At 47.3% G+C, this 25,355-nt stretch overlaps 1 protein-coding gene across 2 annotated transcripts in view; it reads right to left on the bottom strand.

Annotated features, from left to right (window-relative positions):
* Window positions 1-25,355, bottom strand: part of LOC140716645 (serine/threonine-protein kinase MRCK beta-like) — a 136,316-nt gene that overhangs the window by 19,370 nt on the left and 91,591 nt on the right. Inside the window, exons 10-13 of one of the 2 annotated variants that reach the window (XM_073029476.1) lie at window positions 19,808-19,886; window positions 19,326-19,456; window positions 9,799-9,896; window positions 796-857 (exon numbers count right to left, since the gene is read on the bottom strand). In XM_073029476.1, the coding sequence (XP_072885577.1) occupies window positions 796-857; window positions 9,799-9,896; window positions 19,326-19,456; window positions 19,808-19,886 (370 nt within the window). The remainder of the gene's footprint in view (window positions 1-795; window positions 858-9,798; window positions 9,897-19,325; window positions 19,457-19,807; window positions 19,887-25,355) is intronic. The other variant, XM_073029477.1, reaches the window with a different exon arrangement.

Genomic DNA, 25,355 nt, shown 5'->3' on the forward strand with positions numbered 1-25,355 from the left:
ACGGATGAGTGATCAACGTTAGTCCTGCTGGGGTGAGGGAGGTTCTTAGTGGAACTTTGGAGGAACTGTGACAGCTCTGGGTCATCTCAGGACCCACTAGCTACCAGATAGACTGTCCTCCACTAATGGGAAGACGAGTTTCTGATACAGAGTCTATTCAGCCCCTCATAATCATCCCAAATCCCATTCTAACCCAGCAGCTGCTCCTGTTCAGATCCCAGTATTGACCTTTAGTCCTGATCCTCAGATTCTATTCCTGTACGAATGTCAGGATTTACCTCTGTTCTGACTCCCTGGGTCAAAGTCTACATTTCAGCCTGATCTCAATCACTGGACCACACCTGGTCCTAGTGCCCAGGATACCCTTGATTTTCATTCCCCCCTCCCCAGGTCCACCACTGGCCTGACCACCAGGTCAAGCCTTGTTTGGATCCACCAGAACCTCCAGGGTTCATTCTCACATAGGGTCCACCCTGGTCCACTTGATTAGTAAGAGCATCAAATATTGGGAGAGAAGGCAGCAGACTGGGGTTGAAAGGGATGGTGATCAGCCAGAGCAGACTCAATGGGACAAACGGTCTAATTCTGCTTCTGTACCTTATGCTCTACATCTTCGCAGGGTTCACCTTCGCTGGAGCCCCTTACCCCTCCCTCCATCACCCTCTGTGTCCACCCTGACTGGATTCCCATGGTCTACACCTAGTCCGACTCATGCACCATTGTCGTATCTCAGGATGCCATTTGATGGCGGTGACAGGCCAGCTCACAATTCAAAGCAGACCGGGGGCTACTCACATCCCAAGGACTGTCCAGTTCAGGCCAGAACGGGAAACCTTGAAGGTCAAAGTGCATCTGATCTGTAAGTAAACAGAAAAAAATGAGGATCAGTCACTCAGTAGATCACTCGCCCTCCAGATGTCTTCACCTTTCCTCAGCATAATGAGAGGTCTCTCATGTTGGCAAATGCATTTCAGGGGGTCAAAACAGACTGATTTTGTTAGGCACGTTCATTACCATTTTAATTAGTTCAGCTCAACATTGTGTGCCGAAGGATCTGCTCCTATACTGAAGCGTCTCAGCTCTCAACATCGACTGTTGCCCGACTTGCTGAGTTCCTTCAGTGCGTTGCTCGAGAAATGGCGGCAGGTATTTTTCCAGAGTTGAGTGAAGGAGTCTCTGGGTCTACAACTCTCTCGGTGCCTGTGGCCAGAGTGATGGAAAACCCCAAGTACTTCTTCCAACAGATTGCCAGGAGGGAAGAGGGGACTCATTTCAATATCTTGTCCGGAGTGTGGGAGAGCAAATTAGACTGTGTGGCACTGGGTGGGTTGTCCTTGCTTACTCCTGGACATTCTAGAGCAGGGCTTCCCAAGCTTTTTTATGTCATTAAGCAAAGGGTCCATGGACCCCAGGTTGGGACCTATGTTCTAGAGCTATAGAGTCATACAGAACAGAGACAGGCCCTTCACCCTCGATTTTCATGCCTTCCATCACCAGGGCCTCTGTAGCTCCTTCTGTAACTAGATCTCAGTTTCATTATCAGGAGACTACGGTCAATGCAGATCAATAATCAACACAGGTGCGCTTCAGGGATGTACGCCCAGCTGTGACAACAACCTCCCACCATGCCAACAAGACCAAGTGATTGATTGAGGACTTCTGGAAGGGGAAGTCAGAGAAACCAGTCTTCTTTGAGTGAACAGTGATCAGTTTCAAACCCCTGGGCCTCAGCGTCTCACGGGATTGAAGCAATTGTGAAGAAGGCACAGCAACAGCTCTTCTTCGTGAAGAGTTTGAGGAGGTTTGGTTATGTCATCAAAGACTTCTACAAGTTTTTACAGGTGTGTGGTGGAGAAGAGTCTGACTGGTTGCACCATCGTCTGGTGTGGAAGCTCCAATGCACGGGAGCACAAGAGGCTGCAGACGGTTGTAGATTCAGACACGACACAACCCTCCTCACCATCTTCAAAAGGCAGTGCCTCAAGCGGGCAGCCTCCACCATTGAGGACCCTCACCGTCTGGTACCATCCTCTTCTCAAAACTACCATCAGAGGAGGCTTGAAGACCCACTCTCAGCATTTTAGGAAGACCTCCTGCCATCAGATTTCTGAATGGTCATTGTGGTAACTTCTACTTTGCAAAAAGACCGCTCGACAACTTGACGGCCAAAAGAGCATCTTTATCTGGGACGGCAAATGATATTTACAATACAGAGGCTTCCAGGTACCTCGTGCGGCATGGGTGGAGGAACTATATACAATGCATACTGGGAGTAAAAACAGCGGAAGTAAAGACCCCGCCAACCCCAGGTTCCGTCTCTTGCTACCACAGCTTCCCGATTAGTATTAACTTACTTTTAATAATACTCACATTACAACACTTCTCCCCCTTTAAAATCCAACATTCCCCAAATATAGAAGAACTGGGAAATAAAAACAGTGGTATCATTAGCAACAGGTTACCAATACAAAAACACCAAAAGAACATGGCAAATTCAACATTCAATCTAACAACAAAAGAAACTATCCAATCAAAGATTCAGTCTGTCAGGAGGTTTGTGAGGGCGCTGCGATCTACGCAGTACCCCCGGTGACCAAGCAGGCACCGCTGGTGAGGATGTTTTGGGTGGATCTAGTGTTGGGGACACGAGAGGGGTCTGTGTGTCCACGTGAGAATGTCCATCCTCTTCAGGGGACTCTGCCCCCTCTGTCAGTGTGTCTCCCTCTAGCAAAGTCACTGGTGGACATGCTTCCCCAGTAGTCTGTCTCACCATTGGAAACTCCGTGGAACTGTCTACCTCTGAGCCGGAATCATGACACAGGCGCACGTGGTCCTGATGTCTGTGGAAAACACGCCCATCAGTCAGCTTAACAACATAGGAGACTGGACCACTCTGCTCAAGAATAACACCAGGTAGCCATTGCTGATTGTTTCTCACATAGACATAGTCATCCGGTTCTAACTGTCTCTGTCGCGCACGTTGATCATGTCCCTCCTTCTGCTCTTCCTGCTTCCTCTCCACGGCTGCCTTCATGTCCGGGTGCAGCAGGTCCAATCTTGACTTAGGCCTACACCCCATCAGCATCTCTGCTGGAGTGCGTGCAGTCGTAGTCTGTGGCGTGAGGCGGTATTTAAACAGGAAACGCGAAAGCCGGGTACTAAGAGAGTCCCTCGTCATCCACCTCAGGCCTTCCTTCACTGTCTGAACAGCCTGCTCAGCCAAACCATTTGAGGCTGGGTGGAAAGGGGCCGTCCGAATGTGACGAATGCCATTCTGCTGCATGAGCTCAGCAAACAGCTCACTGGTGAACGTCGGGCCATTATCAGTGACCAGAGTGTCAGGCAACCCGTGGACTGCAAACACTTGCCTGAGTTCGTTTATGGCTGAGGGGACTGTGATGTTGCTCATGATGTGAGCTTCGATCCATTTAGGATGCACATCTACCATTACAAGAAACATCTGTCCCATAAAGGGGCCAGCAAAGTCCAAATGTAGCCTAGACCAGGGGCAGAAAGCCACTCCCATGGGTGCAAAGGAGCTGGTGGTGGCATGTTCTGATTGGTCTGACATTGCGCGCATGATTTTACCTTGTTCTCCAGATCCTGATCCATTCTTGGCCACCAGACGTAGGATCGTGCAAGGCTTTTCATTCGAGACACCCCGGGTGAGTCTCATGAATTTCTTCCACAATCTGTGAACGACCCGGGGGAGGCACGATGACACTCGCCCTCCAGAAAATGCAACCATCCTGCAGACTCAGTTCTGTCTTGCGTTTGGCATAAGGCCTCAGTTCTTCTCCTTCCACAACTCTGGGCCAACCTTGTAAAAGAAAAGTCTTGACTTGAGACAGGGCTGGGTCTCTCTCTGTCCATTGCTTGATCTGGGTCACCTTTACAGGTGTCGCGGACAGCCTGTCCAATGAAAACACAGTCTCTGGAGGCACATATGTAGTAACAGGCGTCTCAGGTAACGGGAGTCGACTCAGCGCATTGGCATTTGCATCACCCCCACCTGCTCTGTACACGGTAGGATACTGGTAGGCTGACAATGTGAGAGCCCAACGCTGTATCCTGGCTGAGGCTAGCAGTGGGATGCATCTCGTCTCCCCAAAAAGGCTCATCAGTGGTTTATGGTCCGTATAAATTGTGAATGCACGTCCATAGAGGTACTGATAAAAACGTTTGACCACAAAAACAATGGCCAGACCTTCTTTGTCTAGCTGTGAATATCCCTTCTCAGCAGCCATCAGGGTACGTGAAGCAAAACCAATAGGCTTCTCTGAACGGTCCTCCATTACGTGTGAGAGAACTGCCCCGACTCCACAGGGCGAAGCGTCGCACGAAAGGGTGATCTCCTTGTCTGGGACATAGTGAATGAGGAGCTTCGCTGAGTGCAGGAGTTCTTTCACTTCCTTGAAAGCTTCCTCCTGCTCTTCACCCCACCACCACTTAGTGTCATTGCGAAGCAGCTGATACAGTTGGGCCAAAACCTTTCAGAGGTCCGGAAGAAACTTGCCATAATAATTCACCGTGCCCAAAAATGATCTGAGTTCAGTGACGCTCTTGGGGCTTGGGGCCTCCTTGATAGCTCTCACTTTGTCCTCCACTGGGCAAAGCCCCTCATCTGTAATCTTGTGTCCCAGGTAGGTCACACTCAAGCCAGGAACACTCATTTTCCGCGTTTCAATCACAGCCCTGCGTCTGAGAGTCTCTTCAGCATCTGTTCTAAGTTAGCCAGATGCTCCCCCTCCCTGGCTCCCGTGATCAAAATACCATCAAGATACATTTCTACATGCGGAATCCCCTACAGCAAAGAGTCCATTGTCCTTTGGAAAATGGCGGGGCTAGACGCCACTCCAAACACCAGGCGATTGTATTTGAATAATCCCTTGTGCGTATTGATGGTGACAAACTCCTTTGAATCCTCATCGAGCAGCAGCTGTTGGTAAGCGTGGCTCATGTCCAGCTTTGTGAACAGTTTACCCCCTGACAGGGTTGCAAACAGGTCATCCACCCGTGGCAATGGGTACTCCTCCAGCTTAGAGACCTGATTCACCGTAAGCTTGTAGTCCCCACATATCCTCACCGTTTTATCTGCCTCAAAACTGGAACAATGGGAGCCGCCCACCTTGAAAACTGGACGGGCTCAATGATGTCCAGCCCCTGTAAACGTTCCAGCTCCACCTCGACTTTGCCTTTCATGGCATAGGGCACCGACCTGGGCTTAAAAAAACATGGTGTGGCCTCAGAGTCGACATGGAGTTTCACAGCCACGCCCTTCAGTGTGCCCAGCTCGTCCCTGAAAACGTCACTATACCACTGCAGAATGTCCTCCGTCGTGTGTGCATACTTAACTTCATGCCAGTTGAGCCGGATTTTGTGAAGCCAATCGTGGCCCAAAAGACTGGGCCCACTGCCCTTAGCTATCACCAGCCTGGCTTCAGCCTTCTGACCCCCGGCCGAAATATCCACATATAACACCCCTATATGAGGTATGGGCTGCCCCGTATAGGTCCTGAGTTGAGGCTTAGATGGTCTGATGGGAGGCAGGTTGGATCCCCATGTCCTCCTGTAGGTCTCTTCACTAATGACTGATGCAGTAGCCCCTGAATCAATCTCGAACTTAATGTCCTTTCCCTTGAGAGTGACTGTGGCATAATATGGTTCAGGTGGTCCCTCATCCGTTTCCACCCCAAACATGTTGTAGGCACACACTGCCTCTCCGTCTGCTTCTCCTAGGTGGTGTGTGGCTGCCTGAGTCTGTTGAGCTTTCCAATGCCCAGGCTTAACCTTACCCTTTATGCTCCTGCACTTTTTAATGAAATGTCCCTTCTTGCCACAAGCATGGCAGACAGTATCTTTGAACTTGCATAGTGCGTTCCTCCACACCGAAAACATTCCACCCGCTTTGCCTGTTTACCAGTCTCCCTCCTGACCTGGAGCACTGCGACCCCCCATATCCTTTCCATATATCCTTGGCATTATTAGCAGCCAACTCCATGCCTTGAGCAATCTCTAGGGCTGTCTGGAAAGTCAACACACAAGCGACGCTGTACGGGGGCATTTTTAATGCCACATACTAATCTGTCGTCCAACACGGCTCCGAAATCGCAATGCTCCGACAGCTGCCGAAGCTTGGCCACAAAATCGCCCACAGACTGACCTGGCTTCCGGACATGGCTGTGAAACTTGAACCGTTGAACTATCACCGAAGGCTTCAGATTGCGGTGGTTCCCCACGAGCTTAACCAGCTCGTCGTATGGAATTTCTCCCGGTTTCCGCGGAGTAGCTAAGTTCCGTATGAGCTCGTACGTCCTTGCCCCACACACACTCAGGAGAATAGAGCGCTTCTTAGCCTCCTCAGTAATTCCATTAGCACAGAAAAAGTGGCCCAACCTGTCCTCGCACTCCGGCCACTCCTCGATTTGCTTGTCGAACACACCGACCGTTCTGAACACGAGGCTCCTCACCCGCTCACAGCTCCTGATCAAAAACGGGGCCGACCCGTCCACAAAACCAGTTTACCTCGTCGTCAAAAATATGTGGTAACATACTTTACAAAAAGACCACTCGACAGCTTGATGGTCAAAAGAGCATCTTTATCTGGGACGGCAAATTATATTTACAATACAGAGGCTTCCAGGTACCTCGTGCGGCATGGGCGGAGGAACTATATACAATGCACACTGGGAGTAAAAAGAGCGGAAGTAAAGACCCCGCCAACTCCGGGTCCCGTCTCTTGCTACCAACAGCTTCCCGATTAGTATTAACTTACCTTTAATAATACTCACATTACAACAGTCATGAACCTATGAACACTATCTCATTATTTGGCTTTTGACCCACTTAAATATTTTGTAGCATAATAATGTTATGTCTCGCACTGTACTGCTGCAGCAAAACAACAAATTTCATGAAAGAAGTCAGTGATAAGAAACCTGATGGTGATCGTGGTTCTGAGGCGTTGTCCATCGACACTAATCCTGTTTCTCACATTCAGCCTCTACCCTTCTCTGCTTTGCCTATTTAAGTGTCTGGAGAAATGTCCTTTAATTGTATTTGACCCCACTAGACAGCAGAGAGAGTGAAGGGAACAAAAAGACGGCAAAAAAAACAAGAGTAATGTAAGCAAAGAGTGAGAGGGTCTAGGCTGGAGTGAGTGTGAGGAGACATAATGGAGGGTCTGCCCTGGACAGGGTAGGTAAGGGCTGCAAGAAACAATGGCAACTGCATCAGTTCAGTAATCAACATGGTGCTGGTGTCGATGCTGAAGGCCGTGGCCTGGGTTTCGATCAGAAGCCCTGTTAGGCAGAGCAACTCTCTGTGAGGCCACTGGAGCAATGAAAGACCCAGTGCCTGCATGTCCGATCTGAACAATGTGTGTGTCTGTGTGCGTGTCTGTGTGAGTGTGCCTGCGGGCGTGTGAATGTGTGTGTGTGTGAGTGTGTGTGTGTGTGTGTGTGTGAGTGTGTGTGAGTGTGTGTGAGTGTGTGAGTATGTGAGTGTGTGTCTGTGTGTGTGAGTGTGTGTCAGAGTGTGTGTGTGAGCGTGTGTGTGTGTGTGTGTGTGTGTGTGAGTGTGTGTGTGTGTGTGTGTGTGTGAGTGCGTGTGTGTGTGTGTGAGCGTGCGTGTGTGTGCGTGTGTGTGTGTGTGTGTGTGTGTGAGTGTGTGTGTGTGTGTGTGTGAGTGTGTGTGAGTGTGTGAGTATGTGAGTGTGTGTCTGTGTGTGTGAGTGTGTGTCAGAGTGTGTGTGTGAGCGTGTGTCTGTGTGTGGGAGTGTGTGTGTCTGAGTGTGTGTGTGTGTGTGAGTGTGTGTGTGCGTGTGTGTGCATGTGTGTGAGTGTGGGTCTGTGTGTCTGTGTGTGTCAGAGTGTGTGTGAGTGTGTGTGTGTCTGTGTGTGTGTGTATGAGTGTGTGTCTGTGTGTGTATGAGTGTGTGTCTGCGTGTGTGTGTGAGTGTGTGTGTATGTGTCTGTGTGTGTCTGTGTGTGTGCATGTGCGTGAGTGTGTGTCTGTGTGTGTGTGTGTGAGTGTGTGTGTGAGTGTGAGTGTGCCTGTGTGTGTGAGTGTGTGAGTGAGTGTGAATGTGTCTGTGTGTGTGTCTGTGTGTGTGTGAGTGTGTGTGAGAGTGTGTGTGTGAGTGTGGGTCTGTGTGTGTGAGTGTGTCTGTGTGTGTGAGTGAGTGTGTGAGTGTGTGTGTGAGTGTGTGTGTGTCTGTGTGTGTGAGTGTGAGTGAGTGTGTCTGTGTGTGTGTGTGTGTGTGTGAGTGTGTGTGTCTGTCTGTGTATGTGAGTGAGTGTGTGTGAGTGTGTGTGTCTGTGTGTGCATGTGTGTGAGTGTGGGTCTGTGTGTGTGTGTGAGTGTGTGTCAGAGTGTGTGTGAGTGTGTGTGTCTGTGTGTGTATATGTGTCTGTGTGTGTGTATGAGTGTGTGTCTGTGTGCGTGTCTGTGTGTGTGAGTGTGTGTATGAGTGTGTGTGTGAGTGTGTGTGTCTGTGTGTGTGCATGTGTGTGTGAGTGTGTCTGTGTGTGTGAGTGTGTCTGTGTGTGTGAGTGTGTGTGTGAGTGTGTCTGTGTGTGTGAGTGTGTGTGTGAGTGAGTGTCTGTGTGTGTGAGTGAGTGTGTGAGTGTGAGTGTGTGTCTGTGTGTGAGTGTGTCTGTGTGTGTGTGAGTGAGTGTGTGAGTGTGTGCCTGTGAGTGTGTGTGTGAGTGAGTGAGTGTGTCTGTGTGTGTGAGTGTGTGTCTGTGTGTGTGTGAGTGTGTGTCTGTGTGAGTGAGTGTGAGTGTGTGTGAGTGTGTGTCTGTGTGTGTGCATGTGTGTGAGTGTGGGTCTGTGTGTGTGTGTGTGTTAGAGTGTGTGTGAGTGTGTGTGTGTCTGTGTGTGTGCATGTGTGTGTGAGTGTGTGTGTGAGTGTGTGTGTGTGAGTGTGTGTCTGTGTGTGTGAGTGAGTGTGTGAGTGTGAGTGTGTGTCTGTGTGTGAGTGTGTGTCTGTGTGTGAGTGTGTGTGTGAGTGTGTGTCTGTGTGTGTGTGAGTGAGTGTGAGTGTGTGCCTGTGTGTGTGAGTGTGAGTGTGTGTGTGTCTGTGTGTGTGCATGTGTGTGAGTGTGTGTGTGTGAGTGTGTGTCTGTCTGTGTGTGTGCATGTGTGTGAGTGTGGGTCTGTGTGTGTGAGTGTGTGCATGTGTGTGAGTGTGTGTGTGAGTGTGAGTATGTGTGTGTGAGTGTGTGAGTGAGTGTGAGTGTGTCTGTGTGTGTGAATGTGTGTGTGAGTGTGTATGTGTGAGTGTCTGTGAGTGTGTGTGTCTGTGTGTGTGAATGTGTGTGTGTGTCTGTGTGAGTTTGTGTGTGTGTGTGTGTTTCTGTGAGTGTGTGTGTGTGTCTGTGAGTGTGAGTGTGTCTGTGTGTTTGAGTGTGTGTGTGTGTGTGTATGTGTGTGTGAGAGTGTCTGTGAGTGTGTGTGTGTGTGTGTGTGTGTGTGTGTGTGTGTGTGTGTGTGTGTGTGTGTGGAATGGGGCTGGCTTTGCTGCTGTTGTCTTGAGCTCGTTACTGTGTTCTGTGTGGTTCTGCCGAGCATTGTGGGCATGTTTCGTTGCCACTGGAATGTGTGGTGACACTTGCAGGGTGACACATCACATCCTCGGCTGTGTTGATAGTTAACATAAACCCCACATTTCACTGTACGTTCCGATATATATTGACTAATGAACTTGAATTTTGGACTTTGCACCCCTTCTCAAAGAACTATTGCACAGACAGCAATATGAATAAACAGACAGGCTGCTGGTCGATCAATACCCACCCTGGTTCAGTTTAACCCTCATCTCTTCAATCTCCTTCCTCAGCTGCTTTACTTCGTCTTCTAACATTCTATTTCTGCTTCTGGCTTTCATGAGGAGACTGCCGAGGAGGAAGAGAGAGGGGAGGTGGGGGGGGAGGGGGGGAGTGGGGGAGAAAGGGGAGAGGGAGGGAGAGGGGAGAGAGGGAAAAAGGTGGGCGGAAAGAGGGAGGGAGAAAGGGAGGGTGGAGAGAGGGAGAAAGAGGCGGAGAAAGAAGTGGAGAGAGGAGGTGTGAGAGGTGGGAGAGAGAGGGAGAGGGTAGGAGAAGAGGGTGAAGGAGGAGAGGAGGGGAAGGGGGAGGGGGGTGAGAGAGGAGAGAGGGGACAGGGGAAGGGAATAGGGAGAGGGGTAGTGAGAGGTGGGAGAGAGAAGGGGAGAGAGGAGAGGGGTAGGAGGAGAAGAGGGTGAGGGAGAAGAAGAGGGAAGGGGAGGGGGAGTGAGAGGAGAGGTGGGATAGAGGGGGGGAAGAGAAAGGGGAAATGGGGAGGAGGGGGAGGGGCAGGTAAGAGAGGAGAGGGGAGAGGTTAGAGTGAGGGTAGAGTGGGTAGAGGGGAGAGAGAGGGGGAGAGAGAATGGAGAAAGGGGGAGAGAGAGTAAGAGAGAGAGAGGGAAGTCAGGGGGGAAGAGAGGGGAATGTTTGGAGAGAAGGGAGAGAGTTTGTAAGAGAAAAATGGAGAAGCAAACGGCTGTGAAAGAGGGGAGGGTTGCTGAGATGCTGATGGGTGAGAGGTGGATGTGGTAACAGGGTGGAGGTGTGTGAGGTGATGGGATTTACTGTAATAGGGTGGGTCTGGGTAGATTTACCAGGGGAGGTGGAGCTGGGGGGGGGCTGACTGTAACAGTGGGTGTGGTGCTGAATATATGTTGACAGAGCAAGTAAAGAAGCTGCTGGGTTCAGCAGCTTCTGTGAAGTCGGAGATGCAATCACAGACTCTCACAGAGCAGAGCACAGTCCTGGTCTATAAAGTGAAATTTGTTGTTCTGTGGCAGCAGGAGAGTGTAAAGATATAAATTTAATACAGATTAAAAGAACAAGTAAATAGTAAAGACAAACAAGGAATTTGGCGGTAGTGTTCTGGGACTGTGGCAGGGGAGAGGGGGAGGGTGAACCTCCTCTCTCCCTGAACCTTTGAGAGCGGGTCTTCAGGCTCCTGTGCCTCCTCCCCGAACGTGATAATCAGACGAGAACATGTCTTTAGTGATGGATGTCGTCATCGGAAGCGACGTCTCCTGAAGACGTCATCGATGGTGCTGAGGATTGTGCCTGTGATGGAAGTGGCTGATTTACAGCCCCCTGCAGCCTTGGAGTATGGCAGTCTCCATAACAGGCCGTGATGCAACCACTCGGACAGCCTCCACCGTGTAGCTACAGACAGAGAGAGGGAGGGCCGTCTGGGGAACGCATTGACACTACAGCTGTGCAGGCCAAGTCAGTGGATATGTTTAAATCAGAAGTTGATAGGCTTTTGATTAGTAAGGATGTCAAAGGTTACAGAGAGAATGGGGTTCAGAGGGTTAATAAATCAGCCATGGCAGGGCAGACGTGATGGGCCGAATGGCCCAATTCAATTCCTATGTCTTATACTATAACAGTAAGTAGATTTAATATAAATTATGGCCTAGTTTGTGAATACAGGACATGGAGTAATGGGACTGATAGAGTGTAGTTAGAATGATGGGATTGATCGGCTGTAGTTGGGGTAATGGGACTGATAAGGTGTAGTTGGAATGATGGGATTGATAGGGTGTAGTTGGGGTAATGGGACTGATAAGGTGTAGTTGGAATGATGGGATTGATAGGGTGTAGTTGGAATGATGGGACTGATAGGGTGTAGCTGGGGTAATGGGACTGATAGGGTGAGGTTGGAATGATGGGACTGATAGGGTGTAGCTGGGGTAATGGGACTGATAGGGTGTAGTTGGGATAATGGGAGTGATAGGGTGTAGTTGGAATGATGGGACTGATAGGGTGTAGTTGGGGTGATGGGACTGATAAGGGGTAGTTGGAATGATGGGATTGATAGGGTGTAGTTGGGGTGATGGGACTGATAAGGTGAAGTTGGAATGATGGGATTGATAGGGTGTAGTTGGGGTGATGGGACTGATAAGGTGAAGTTGGAATGATGAGATTGATAGGGTGTAGTTGGGGTGATGGGACTGATAAGGTGTAGTTGGAATGATGGGATTGATAGGGTGTTGTTGGGGTGATGCGACTGATAGGGTGTAGTTGGAATGATGGGACTGATAGGGTGTAGTTGGGGTAATGGGACTGATAGGGTGTAGTTGGAATGGTGGGACTGATAGGGTGTAGTTGGGGTAATGGGACTGATAGGTTGTAGTTGGAATGATGGGACTGATAGGGTTTAGTTGGGGTAATGGGACTGATAGGGTGTAGTTGGGATGATGGGACTGATAGAGTGTAGTTAGGGTAATGGGACTGAGGGTGTAGTTGGGGTAATGAGACTGATAGGGTGTAGCTGGGGTAATGGGACTGATAGGGTGTAGCTGGGGTAATGGGACTGATAGGGTGTAGTTGGAATGATGGGATTGATAGGGTGTAGTTGGGGTAATGGGACTGATAAGGTGTAGTTGGAATGATGGGATTGATAGGGTGTAGTTGGGGTGATGGGACTGATAAGGTGAAGTTGGAATGATGGGATTGATAGGGTGTAGTTGGGGTGATGGGACTGATAGGGTGTAGTTGGGGTGATGCGACTGATAGGGTGTAGTTGGAATGATGGGACTGATAGGGTTTAGTTGGGGTAATGGGACTGATAGGGTGTAGTTGGAATGATGGGACTGATAGGGTTTAGTTGGGGTAATGGGACTGATAGGGTATAGTTGGGGTGATGGAACTGATAGGGTGTAGTTGGGGTAATGGGACTGATAGGGTATAGTTGGGGTGATGGAACTGATAGGGTGTAGTTGGGGTAATGGGAGTGATAGGGTGTAGTCGGGGTAATGGAATTGATCGGGTGTATTTGGGATAATGGGAGTGATAGGGTGTAGTTGGAATGATGGGATTGATAGGGTGTAGTTGGGGTAATGGGACTGATAAGGTGTAGTTGGAATGATGGGATTGATAGGGTGTAGTTGGGGTAATGGGACTGATAAGTTGTAGTTGGAATGATGGGATTGATAGGGTGTAGTTGGGGTGATGGGACTGATAAGGTGAAGTTGGAATGATGGGATTGATAGGGTGTAGTTGGGGTAATGGGACTGAAGGTGTAGTTGGAATGATGGGATTGATAGGGTGTAGTTGGGGTTATGGGACTGATAAGGTGTAGTTGGAATGATGGGATTGATAGGGTGTAGTTGGGGTGATGGGACTGATAGGGTGTAGTTGGAATGATGGGATTGATAGGGTGTAGTTGGGGTAATGGGACTGATAAGGTGTAGTTGGAATGATGGGATTGATAGGGTGTAGTTGGAATGATGGGACTGATAGGGTGTAGTTGGGGTGATGGGACTGATAAGGTGTAGTTGGAATGATGAGATTGATAGGGTGTAGTTAGGGTAATGGGACTGATAGGGTGTAGTTGGGGTAATGGGACTGATAGGGTGTAGTTGGAATGATGGGACTGATAGAGTGTAGCTGGGGTAATGGGACTGATAAGGTGTAGTTGGAATGATGGGATTGATAGGGTGTAGTTGGGGTTATGGGACTGATAGGGTGTAGTTGGAATGATGGGATTGCAAGGGTGTAGTTGGGGTGATGCGACTGATAGGGTGTAGTTGGGGTAATGGGACTGATAGGGTGTAGTTGGAATGATGGGACTGATAGGGTTTAGTTGGGGTAATGGGACTGATAGGGTGTAGTTGGGGTAATGGGAGTGATAGGGTGTAGTCGGGGTAATGGGACTGATAAGGTGAAGTTGGAATGATGGGATTGATTGGGTGTAGTTGGGGTGATGGGACTGATAGGGTGTAGTTGGGGTAATGGGACTGATAAGGTGAAGTTGGAATGATGGGATTGATTGGGTGAAGTTGGAATGATGGGATTGATTGGGTGTAGTTGGGGTGATGGGACTGATAGGGTGTAGTTGGGGTAATGGGACTGATAAGGTGAAGTTGGAATGATGGGATTGATTGGGTGAAGTTGGAATGATGGGATTGATTGGGTGTAGTTGGGGTGATGGGACTGATAGGGTGTAGTTGGGGTAATGGGACTGATAAGGTGAAGTTGGAATGATGGGATTGATTGGGTGTAGTTGGGGTGATGGGACTGATAGGGTGTAGTTGGAATGATGGGATTGATAGGGTGTAGTTGGGGTGATGGGACTGATAGGGTGTAGTTGTGGTAATGGGACTGATAGAGTGTAGTTAGGGTAATGGGACTGATAGGGTGTAGCTGGGGTAATGGGACTGATAGGGTGTAGTTGGAATGATGGGATTGATAGGGTGTAGTTGGAATGATGGGATTGATAGGGTGTAGTTGGGGTGATGGGACTGATGAGGTGTAGTTGGAATGATGGGATTGATAGGGTGTAGTTGGGGTGATGGGACTGATGAGGTGAAGTTGGAATGATGGGATTGATAGGATGTAGTTGGGGTGATGAGACTGATAGGGTTTAGTTGGGGTAATGGGACTGATAGGGTGTAGCTGGGGTAATGGGACTGATAGGGTGTAGTTGGGGTAATGGGACTGATAGGGTGTAGTTGGAATGAATGGACTGATAGGGTTTAGTTGGGGTAATGGGACTGATAGGGTTTAGTTGGGGTAATGGGACTGATAGGGTGTAATTGGGGTAATGGGACTGATAGGGTGTAGTTGGGGTAATGGGACTGATAGGGTGTAATTGGGGTAATGGGACTGATAGGGTTTAGTTGGGGTAATGGGACTGATAGGGTGTAATTGGGGTAATGGGACTGATAGGTTGTAGTTGGGGTAATGGGACTGATAGGGTGTAATTGGGGTAATGGGACTGATAGGATGTAGTTGGGGTAATGGGACTGATAGGGTGTAATTGGGGTAATGGGACTGATAGGGTGTAGTTGGGGTAATGGGACTGATAGGGTTTAGTTGGGGTAATGGGACTGATAGGCTGTAATTGGGGTAATGGGACTGATAGGGTGTAGTTGGGGTAATCACAGTATGATCAAGTTCACATTGAAATTTGAGAGGGAAAATATAAAATCCACTGTGTTGGTATTTCAGTGGAATAAATGAAATTACATTGGCATGAGAGGGGAACTGGCCGAAGCTGACTGGAAAGGGACATTTGCAGGAAGGACAGCAGAGCAGCAATGGCTGGAGTTTCTGTGAATAATGAGGGAAGTGCAAGACAGATATATTCCAAATAAGAATAATCTTTCAAAGGGAAGAAGGACACTACTGTAGCTGACAAGTGAAGTCAGAGCCAAAGTAAAAGCAAAAGAGAGGGCATACAAGGAAGCCAGAGCTGATGGAAAGATAGAGGATTGGGAAGCTTTTAAAAACTTGCAGAAGGAAACTAAGAAGGTCATGCAGAAGGAAAAGATGAATTATAAGATGAAGCTGGTGACTAATATCAAAGAAGATGCTAAAAGCTTTTTCAAGTATATAAAGGGTAAAAGAGAGTCGAGGGTAGATATAGGACCAATACAAAATGATGCTGGAGATATTGTAATGAGATGCAGAGATGGCAGAGGAACTGAATGTGTATTTTGCGTCAGTCTTCGCAGTGGAAGATGTCTGCAGTACACCGGTCATTCAAGAGTGCCAGGAAAGTGAGGTTTGTGCAGTGAAAATTACAACTGAGAAGGTGCTCAGGAAGCTTAATGGTCTGAGGATGGATAAATCTCCTGGACCTGATGGAATGCACCCTCGAGTTCTGAAGGAAGTAGCTGAAGAGATTGCAGAGGCATTAACAATGATCTTTCAAGAATCGATAGATTCTGGTATTGTACTGGATGACTGGAAAATTGCAAATGTTACTCCGCTATTTAAGAAGGGTGGGAGGCAGCAGAAAGGAAACTATAGGCCTGTTAGCCCAACATCAATGGGAAGTTGTTGGAATCGATCATTAGGGATGAGATTAAGGAGTACCTGGAGGCATATGACAAGATAGGCCAAAACCAGCATGGTTTCAGGAAGATCAGCCTAAGAAACCTACTGCAATCCTTTGAGGAAATTACAAGCAAGGAAGACAAAGGAGATGCAGTACATGTGGTGTACTTGGATTTTCAGAAGGCCTTTGAAAAGGTGCCACACATGAGGCTGTTTAGCAAGACAAGAGGGAATAACAGGGAAGTTACTAGCGTGGGTGGAGCATTGGCTGATTGGCAGAAAATAGAGAGTGGGAATAAAGGGATCCTATTCTGGCTGGCTGCTGGTTACCAGTGGAGTTCCACAGGGGTCGGTGTTGGGACCGTTACTTTTAATGATGTATGTCAATGATTTGGACCACAGTATTAAGGGATTTGTGGTAAATTTTTAAAAAGATAGATGGAGGAACGGGTAGCGTTGGGCAAAGAAGTGGCAAATTAAATACAGTGTTGGGAAGTGTATGGTCATGCACTTTGGTGGAAGAAATAAACAGGCAGACTATTATTTAGATGGGGAGAGAATTCAAAATGCAGAGGAGCAGAGACTTGGGAGTCCTTGTGCAAGATACCCTAAAGGTTAACCTGCAGGTTGAGTCGGTGGTGAAGAAGGTGAATGCAATGTTGGCATTCGTTTCCAGAGGTATAGAATATAAGAGCAGGGATGTGATGTTGAGGCTCTGTAAGGTACTCGTGAGACCACACTTGGAGTATTGTGTGCAGTTTTAGACTCCTTATTTTAGAAAGGATGTACTGATATTGGAGAGGGTTCAGAGAAGATTCAGGAGAATGATTCCAGGAATGAAAGGGTTACCGTATGAGGAACGTCTGGCAGCTCTTGGGCTGTATTCCCTGGAGTTCAGGAGAATGAGGAGGATCTCATAAAAACATTCCAAATGTTAAAAGGCCTGAACAGATTAGATATGGCAAAGTTATTTCCCATGGTAGGGGATTCTAGGACAAGAGGGCACAACTTCAGGATTGAAGGACGTCCTTTTAGAACAGAGATGTGGAGAAATTACTTTAGTCAGAGGGTGGTAAATCTGTGGAATTTGTTGCCACGAGTGGCTGTGGAGGCCAAGTCATTGGGTGTATTTAAGGCAGAGATAGATAGGTTCTTCATTAGCCAGGGCATCAAAGGGTATGGGGTGAAAGCAGGGGAGTGGGGATAACTGGATGAAGTGGATCAGAACATGATTAAATGTTGGAGCAGAGTCGATGGACCAAATGGCCTACTTCTGCTCCTAAGTCTTATGGTCTTACTGGTCTAATGGGACTGATAGGGAGCAATAGGGGTGATGGGACTGATAGTGTGTAGTTGGGGTAATGGGACTGATAGGGTGTAGTCAAAATGATGGGATTGATAGGGTGTAGTTGGGGTAATGGGACTGATAGGTTGTAGTTGGGGTAATGGGACTGACAAGGTGTAGTTGGGGTACTGGGACTGATAGAGTGGAGTTGGGGTAATGGGACTGATAGAGTGGAGTTGGGGTAATGGGACTGATGGGATGTAGTTAGGGTAATGGGACTGATGGAGTACATTTGGGCTAATGGGATTGATAGGGTGTAGTTGGGGTAATGGGACAGATAAAGTGTAGTTGGGGTAATGGGACTGATAAAGTGTAGTTGGGGTATTAGGACTGATAGATTGTATTTGGGGTATTGGGACTTCAGAGTGTAGTTGGTGGAATACATAATGTGGGGTAATGGGACTGATAGGTATACTGAAAGCTGGAATTAATCTGATTAGCCAAATTGCATTGTAAAATTCAAACAACAAAATTAGTATCACCAGATAGCAAGAAGTTATTGCATTTGCTCGAGCAGAGGAGGGAGAGGATTACTCAGAATTACAGAAATGAGCTCCTGTGATTACTGGGCTAAGGATGCCATCTGTACTTCCAAGGATAGGTTGAACAAGCTCGGGTTTTACTCTCTGGAGTGAAGGAGGATGAGCGGTGACTTGATAGAGGTGTATAAGATGAGTAGTAAGGACTTAGGCAGATTAGGAGAATGGGCAAGAAAGTGGTAAAATGAAATGCTATGTTGGAAATTGTACTTTGGTAGTGGAGATAAATGTGTGAACTATTTTCCGAACGGGAAGAAAATCCAAAAATCTGAGATGTAAAGGGACTTGGGAGTGCTTGTGCAGAACACCCTAAAGGTTAACTTGCAGGTAGATTGGGTGGTGAGGAAGGCAAATGCAATGTTAGCACTCATTTCAAGAGGTCTCGAATATAAGAGCAGGGGTGTGATGCTGGGGCTTTATAAAGCACTGCTGAGACCTCACAGTGAGTATTGTGAACAGTTTTGGGCTCCTCATCTAAGAAAAGATATGATGACATTGGACAGGGTCCAGAGAAGTCCACATGGCTGATTCCAGGAATGAAAATGTTATTATACGAGAAACGTTTGATGGCTCTGGGTCTGTGCTCACTGGAACTCAGAAGGATGAGGGGGATCGCATTGAAACCTTTCAAATTTTGAAAAGCCCAGGCAGAGTGGATATGGAAAGGATGTTTCCCATGGTGGGGGAGTCTAGGACAAGAGGGCATCCATTTAAAACAGAGATGCGAAGGGTGGTGAATTTATGGAATACGTTACCACGGGCAGCTGTGGAGGCCAGGTCGTTGGGTGTATTTAAGGCAGAGATTGATAGGTTCATTACTGGCCACGGCATCAAAGGTTATGGAGAGAAGGCTGGGGAGTGGGGCTGAGGAGGGGGCGAAAAGCATCAGCCATGATTGAATGGTGGGGCAGACTCGATGGGCCAAATGGCCTAATTCTGCTCCTTTGTCTTTATGGTCTTGTGAGAAGCATAGATTGAGTGGACATCCAGAGACGTTTTCCCAGGGTGGAAATGACTAAGATCAGGCAGCATCATTTTAAGGTGACTGGAGAAAATTACAGGGGAGATGCCAGAGGTGAAGTTTATCTTTCCACACAGAGTGGAGAGTGCATGGAATGTGCAGCCTGGGTGGTGGTAGGGGCAGATACATTAGGGGTATTTAAGAAACTCTTAGATAGGCAGATGGATGAAAGTAAAATGGGGGAATGAGTAGGAGGGAGGGGTGAGATTGATCTTAGATTAAGTTAATTGGCCGCACAACGTAGTGGGCCAAAGGGTCTGTCCTAAGCTGTACTGTCCTATGTTCTATAAGACAGTGATTACACTTCCAGTTAATATTATGAATGTAAAACAAAGAACTGGTTGTCAATTAGACTGGCTGCATGTGGATTCTTACTCTGAGAGTTTGATTCTCCGTGTAATTTCCATACGTGTTGCAATACGATGAATTTTCGCTAACAGGGTGGACATGTGGATCTACTGTATGGATTTACTACAGCTGGAGAGCACAGACAAATTAATGTTGAAAAATGGGTATGTGAAGGAAGGGACTGTGTACAAACAGTGCCAGAACACATGGAGTTATTGTAATAGACAGGCAGAGTGGGTGTTGCTCACCTTTCAGTGGCCATGTTAACAAGCTTTGCTTTCAGAAGCTCCTCTTCAATGTTGACAACCCGCGGAATACCTGCCTCTGGTGCAGACTGCTGCTTCTGTAACCCATCTTGATCCTGGTTTGGAGTCTGGCTCTGGAAAATAATGGCATTATTCTAACATAAAAATGCTTCGAGGGTTTGGCAGAAGCAGAACATGGAACATTACAGGCCCTGTGGCCCAGAATGGTGTGCTGATCTTTTAACCTACTGTAAGATTAATCTAACCCTTCCCTCCTACATAACCCTTCGTTTTCCTATTATCCGTGTGCCTCTCCAACAGTCTCTTAAATGTCCCTAATCAATCTGCCCCTACTATCACTTCTGACACTTTGGACCTCCTTATAACGTGGAGCCTGCACCTGCTATCAGAGTAACTGCACTCAGCAACTTCTCTCATTATCTTATCCATCCCTGCTTCTGTTTCAAATGCTGGCATCTCCTTACCTCTGCGTTTGAGTCCGGCTCCCCATTCCCATCTGCGATCAGCTCCACTTCCTCCAGCCCCTTCACAATCTCCTTCTGCCTGCGGATTCGATTACTCAGAGTCAGAATCAGAATCAGGTTTCTCATCACTGACTTATGTCATCAAATTTGTTATTTTGTGGCGCCAGCAGCATAGAACAATACATAAAAATTACAATAAATTACAACAGGTACATTAAAAAAATAAATCAGTAGTGCAAAAAGAGAGCAAAATGGGGAGGTAGTGTTCATGGACCGTTCAGAAATCCAATGGTGGATGGAAAAAGCTGCTCCTTAAACATTGAGTGGGTTGTGAGGCTCCCGTACTTCTTTCCTGATGGTAGTAGTGAGTAGCGGGCATCTCATGGTTGGTGAAGGATGCTGCCTTCTTGAGGCATTGACTTTTGAGATGTCCTCAGTGGTGGGAATGCTAGTGCCAATGATGAAGGTTTACAACCCTCTGCTGCTTTTCCTGGTGTTTTTTTCTCATTGGCAACTCCATGCCAGTTAAAATCTCTGATCCGCACTGACCGATGAGTCCTGCCCGCCTCTCCAGGCTTTCCTTGTCCCATAGAGTCATACGTCCCCCAGTGTCAGGGAGGCATCCTCCAAAACAAGGCTATGCTGGGCTAGAGAGCGTGTCTTATGAGGAGAGGCTGTGCAAGTGAGGAATTTTCTCTCTGAAATGAAGGAGGTTGAGAGGTGACCTGATAGAGGTGTATAAATTGATAGGAGGTATTGTTAGGGTGGACAGCCAGAGACTTTTTCCCAGGGCAGAAATGGCTAAGACAAGGGGGTGTTATTTTAAGCTGAGTGGAGGAGAGTATGGGGGGAGGTCAGAGGTAAGGTGTTTTACACTGAGAGTGAGGAGAGCATGGAATGTGCAGCCAGGGGTGGTAGTGGCAGATACATTAAGGGCATTTAAGAAAATCTTAGGTGTGCACGTGAGTACTAGGGAAAAGGAGGTCTCTGTAGGAGGGAAGGCTAGTTTGATCTTAGAGGAGGTTACAAGGTCAGCACAGCATGGTGGGCCGAAGGGCCTACACTGTGCTGTACTGCTCTGTTCGATGTTCTATGGGCTGGTGAGAGGGTGAGCTGGTCAGACAGCTGGGCATCCCAAAAGATGGAAGAACATGCTGATGCAAGAGGCTGCAGATACTGCATTTACACTGTCTTCACAGACTGCACCCAATCCTTAATTTTATCATGAATTAACATCGGACCAACGCTTTGAATTGATTTGCTCTTGCCCTTATTGATTGCCTTGCCCTTCAGAAGTGGAAGGACTGAGAACGATAGTTTGGTAGAGGGTTGGAGGATCTGCCTGGACTCGAGACCGTGTCTGGTGAAGATAGGTAGAATGCCTGGCCTTTTCTCTTTGTGGCAGAGGAGGATGAGCTGTGGCTTGATAGAGGTGTACGAGGTGAAGAGGCACAGATAGAGTGAAGCTTTCCCAGGGCAGAAATGGCTCACGCAAAGGGGCATAATCTTAAGGTGATTGGAGGAAGGTGTAGGGGTGATTTCCGAGGTAGATTTTTACACAGACAGTGGAGGGTGGGTGGATCTCCCTGTCAGGGGTGATGGTAGAGGCAGGTACATTAGGGTCATTTAGGAAACTCTTTCATCACATGGATCAAGAGACTGCAGATACTGGAACCTACAGCAACTGGGGAATTCAGTAGCTGAGCAGCATCTATGGAGGCAAGACAAGTTGTCCATTGTGGTCAGTTAGCGGTGGTGATTGTCAGATCCAAATTAACTCTATCTTGGACCTTGGCCCTACACTAGACAGCATGAAATATTGACTGTTTATTCCTCTCCATAAATGCTGCCTGGCCTGCTGAGTTCCTCCAGCATTTTGTGTGTATTGCTCAAGATCTCCACCATCTGCAGAATCTCTTGTCTCTTTGACTATATTTGTTTATCTCTCTCTCAACTTGGTTTTGTGTCATTATAGCTCTTATTTTGCTGTGAAAGTTATGCATAATTTCTGCTAATTTATGTTCCTGCCAGTCAGCCAATGGTCTATCCATGCAGGTATCTTTCCTATAATACCCAGGCTCTTAGCTTGTTTAGCAGTCTCGTGTGCAGTACCTTGTCAAAGGTCTTCAGAAATCCAAGTACACATCATCCACCAAGTCTACTTTCACTATCCTGTTTGTTTATTTATTCTTCAAAAAATTCCAACAGATTTGTCAGCAAGATTTTCCCTTAAGGAAATCATGCTGACTTTGGCCAAGTTTTTCATGATCCTCCAAGTACCCAAAACTTCATCCTTAACAATCAACTCCAACATCTCCCCAACCACTGGGGTCAGGCGTGCTAGCCTATAATTTCCTTTCATCTGCCTCCTCCCCTTCTTGAAGAGTGGAGTGACATTTGCAATTTTCCAGTGCTCTGGAATGATGCCAGAATCCATTGATTCTTGAAAGATCTTTAATAATTCCTTCACCATCTCTTCAGCCACCACTCAGAACCCTGGAGTGCAGACCAGCTAGTCCAGGTGACTTACCATACCTCAGACCTTTCAGTCTCCCAATCACCTTCTTCCTAGTAATGGGAGTTTCACACACCTTCCTCCTCCCTGACATTCTCAAACTTCTGGCATTCTCCCACAGTGAAGAATGATGCTAAATACTTATTCAGTTCATCTTCCATTTCCTTCTCCCTCACTACTACCTCTCCAGTCTCATCTTCCAGCAGTCCAATATCTACTCTCACCTCTCTTTTACTTTTTATATATCTGAAAAAACTTTAGGTATAATTTTTGAATATTATTAGCTAGCTTACCTTCATATTCCATCTCCCCCCCCCCCCACCCATAGTTCCTTTTTTAAGTTGCCATCTATTGGTTTTTAAAAATTTCTTAATCCTGTAACTCCCCACAAATTTTTGCTCTAATATATGCCCTCTTCATTGCTTTTATGTTGGCTTTGATTTCTTGTCAGCCACTGTTGCATCATACTACCTTCAGAATATTTTCTCTTCTTTGAGACGTATTTTATCCTGTGCTTTCCGACTTGCACCTAGAAACTTCAGCCATTGCAACTCTGCCATCATCCCTGCTAGTATCCCCTTTCAATCAACTTTGGCCAGCTCCTCTCTCATGCCTCTGTAATTCCTATTACTCCACTGTAACACTGATACATCTGACTTCAGCTTTCCCCCTCTCAAACTGCAGGGTGAGTTCTATCATGTCACGATCTCTTTCTCCTAAGGGCTCCATTCGCTTAAGCTCTCTAATCATATCCAGTTCATTACACAACACAAAATCCAGATTTGCTGATCTCCTAGAGGGCTCAACCGGAGGCTGCTCCTAAAAACCATCTTGGAGGCATTCCAAAAATTCTCTCTCTTGGAATCCAGCATCAACTTGATTTTCCCAATCTATATGTTGAAATCCCCTATGACTCAGTAACATTGCCTTTTTGACAAGCATTTTATATCTCCCACTGTAATTTGTAGTCCACATCCTGGCTACTGTTTGGAGGTCTGTATATAACTCCCAACAGGGTCTTTTTACATTTGCAGTTTCTCAACTCTACCCACAAGGATTCTACATCTCCCAATCCTATGTCACCTCTGCAGATTTGATTGCACTTTCTGCCAGCAGAGCCAACCTCCTCCTCTGCCAACCTGCCTGGCCTGTCATTTGATTTTGTATCCATGGATATAAAACTCCCAGTACAATTGCCTTTCAGCCATGAATAGTGCTACCCACAACATTATACCTGCCAACCTCCAACTGCGCAACGAGATCATAAGACCATAAGACATAGGAGCAGAATTAGGCCATTCAGCCCATCGAGCCTGCTCTGCCATTCCATCATGACTGATCCCAGATCCTACCCAAACCCATACACCTGCCTGCTCGTCATATCCTTTGATACCCTGACTAATCAAGAAGCTATCAACTTCCGCCTTAAATATACTTAAACTTGGCCTCCACCACAGTCTGGCAGAGCATTCCACAGATTCATAACTCTCTGGTTAAAAAAAATTCCTCTTTACCTGTGTTCTAAAAGATCACCCCTCAATTTTGAGGCTGTACTCTCCAGTTCTGGATACCCCCATCATAGGAAACATCCTTTTCACATCCACCCTATCTAGTCCTTTCAACATTCAGTATGTTTCAATGAGATCCCCCGCCCCCACTGCATTCTTCTAAATTCCAGTGAGTACAGGCCCAAGGCTGCCAAATGCGCCTCATAAGTTAACCCCTTCATTCCCAGAATACTCCTTGTGAGCCTCCTCTGAACTTTCACCAAAGACTACACATCCTCTCTGAGAAATGGGGCCTAAAATTGTTGATAATACTAGCAATTGTTGACAATACAATGCAGCCTGACCAGTGTCTTATACATAGAATAGTACAGCACAGTACAGGCCCTTCGGGCCACAATGTTGTGCCGACCCTTAAACTCTGTCTCCTTAAATTCCCCCCACCTTAAATTCCTCCAGATACCTCTCTGGTAGTCTCTTAAATTTCACGAGTGTATCTGCCTCCACCACTGACTCGGGCAGTGCATTCCACACACCAACCACTCTCTGAGTGAAAAACCTTCCTCTAATATCCCCCTTGAACTTCCCTCCCCTTACCTTAAAGCCATGTCCTCTTGTACTGAGCAGTGGTGCCCTGGGGAAGAGGTGCTGGCTGTCCACTCTGTCTATTCCTCTTAATATCTTGTACACCTCTATCATGTTTCCTCTCATCTTCTCTCCAAAGAGTAAAGCACTAGCTTCCTTAATCTCTGATCATAATGCATATTCTCTAAACCAGGCAGGATCCTGGTAAATCTCCTCTGTACCCTTTCCAATGCTTCCACATCCTTCCTATAGTGAGGTGACCAGAACTGGACACAGTACTCCAAGTGTGGCCTAACCAGAGTTTTATAGAGCTGCATCATTACCTTGCGACTCTTAAACTCTGTCCCTCGACTTATGAAAGCTAACATCCCATAAGCTTTCTTAACTACTCTATCTACTTATGAGGCAACTACCTACCTGTGGACATTTACCCCCAGATCCCTCTGCTCCTCCACACTACCAAGTATCCTGCCATTTACCACCTCACACTTCTCTGGGTTGAACTCCATTTGCCACTTCTCAGCCCACTCCTGCATCTAATCAATGTCTCTCTGCAATCTTCGACAATCCTCTACACTATCCATAATGCCACCAACCTTTGTGTCATCTGCAAACTTGCCAAACCACCCTTCTACCCCCACATCCAGGTCATTAATAAAAGTCACAAAATGTAGGAGTTCCAGAACCGATTCTTGTGGGACACCACTAGTCACAACCCTCCAATTCGAATGTACTCCCTCCACCACGACCCTCTGCTTTCTGCAAACAAGCCAATTCTGAATCCACCTTGCCAAACTTCCCTGGATCCCATGCCTTCTGACTTTCTGAATAAACCTACCGTGTGGAACCTTGTCAAATGCCTTACTAAAATCCATGTAGATCACATCCACTGAACTACCTTCATCTATATGTCTGGTCACCTCCTCAAAGAACTCTATCAGGC

This window comes from Hemitrygon akajei, chromosome 25 (genome assembly GCF_048418815.1).
Source record: "Hemitrygon akajei chromosome 25, sHemAka1.3, whole genome shotgun sequence".
NCBI classification, from domain to species: Eukaryota; Metazoa; Chordata; class Chondrichthyes; order Myliobatiformes; family Dasyatidae; genus Hemitrygon; species Hemitrygon akajei.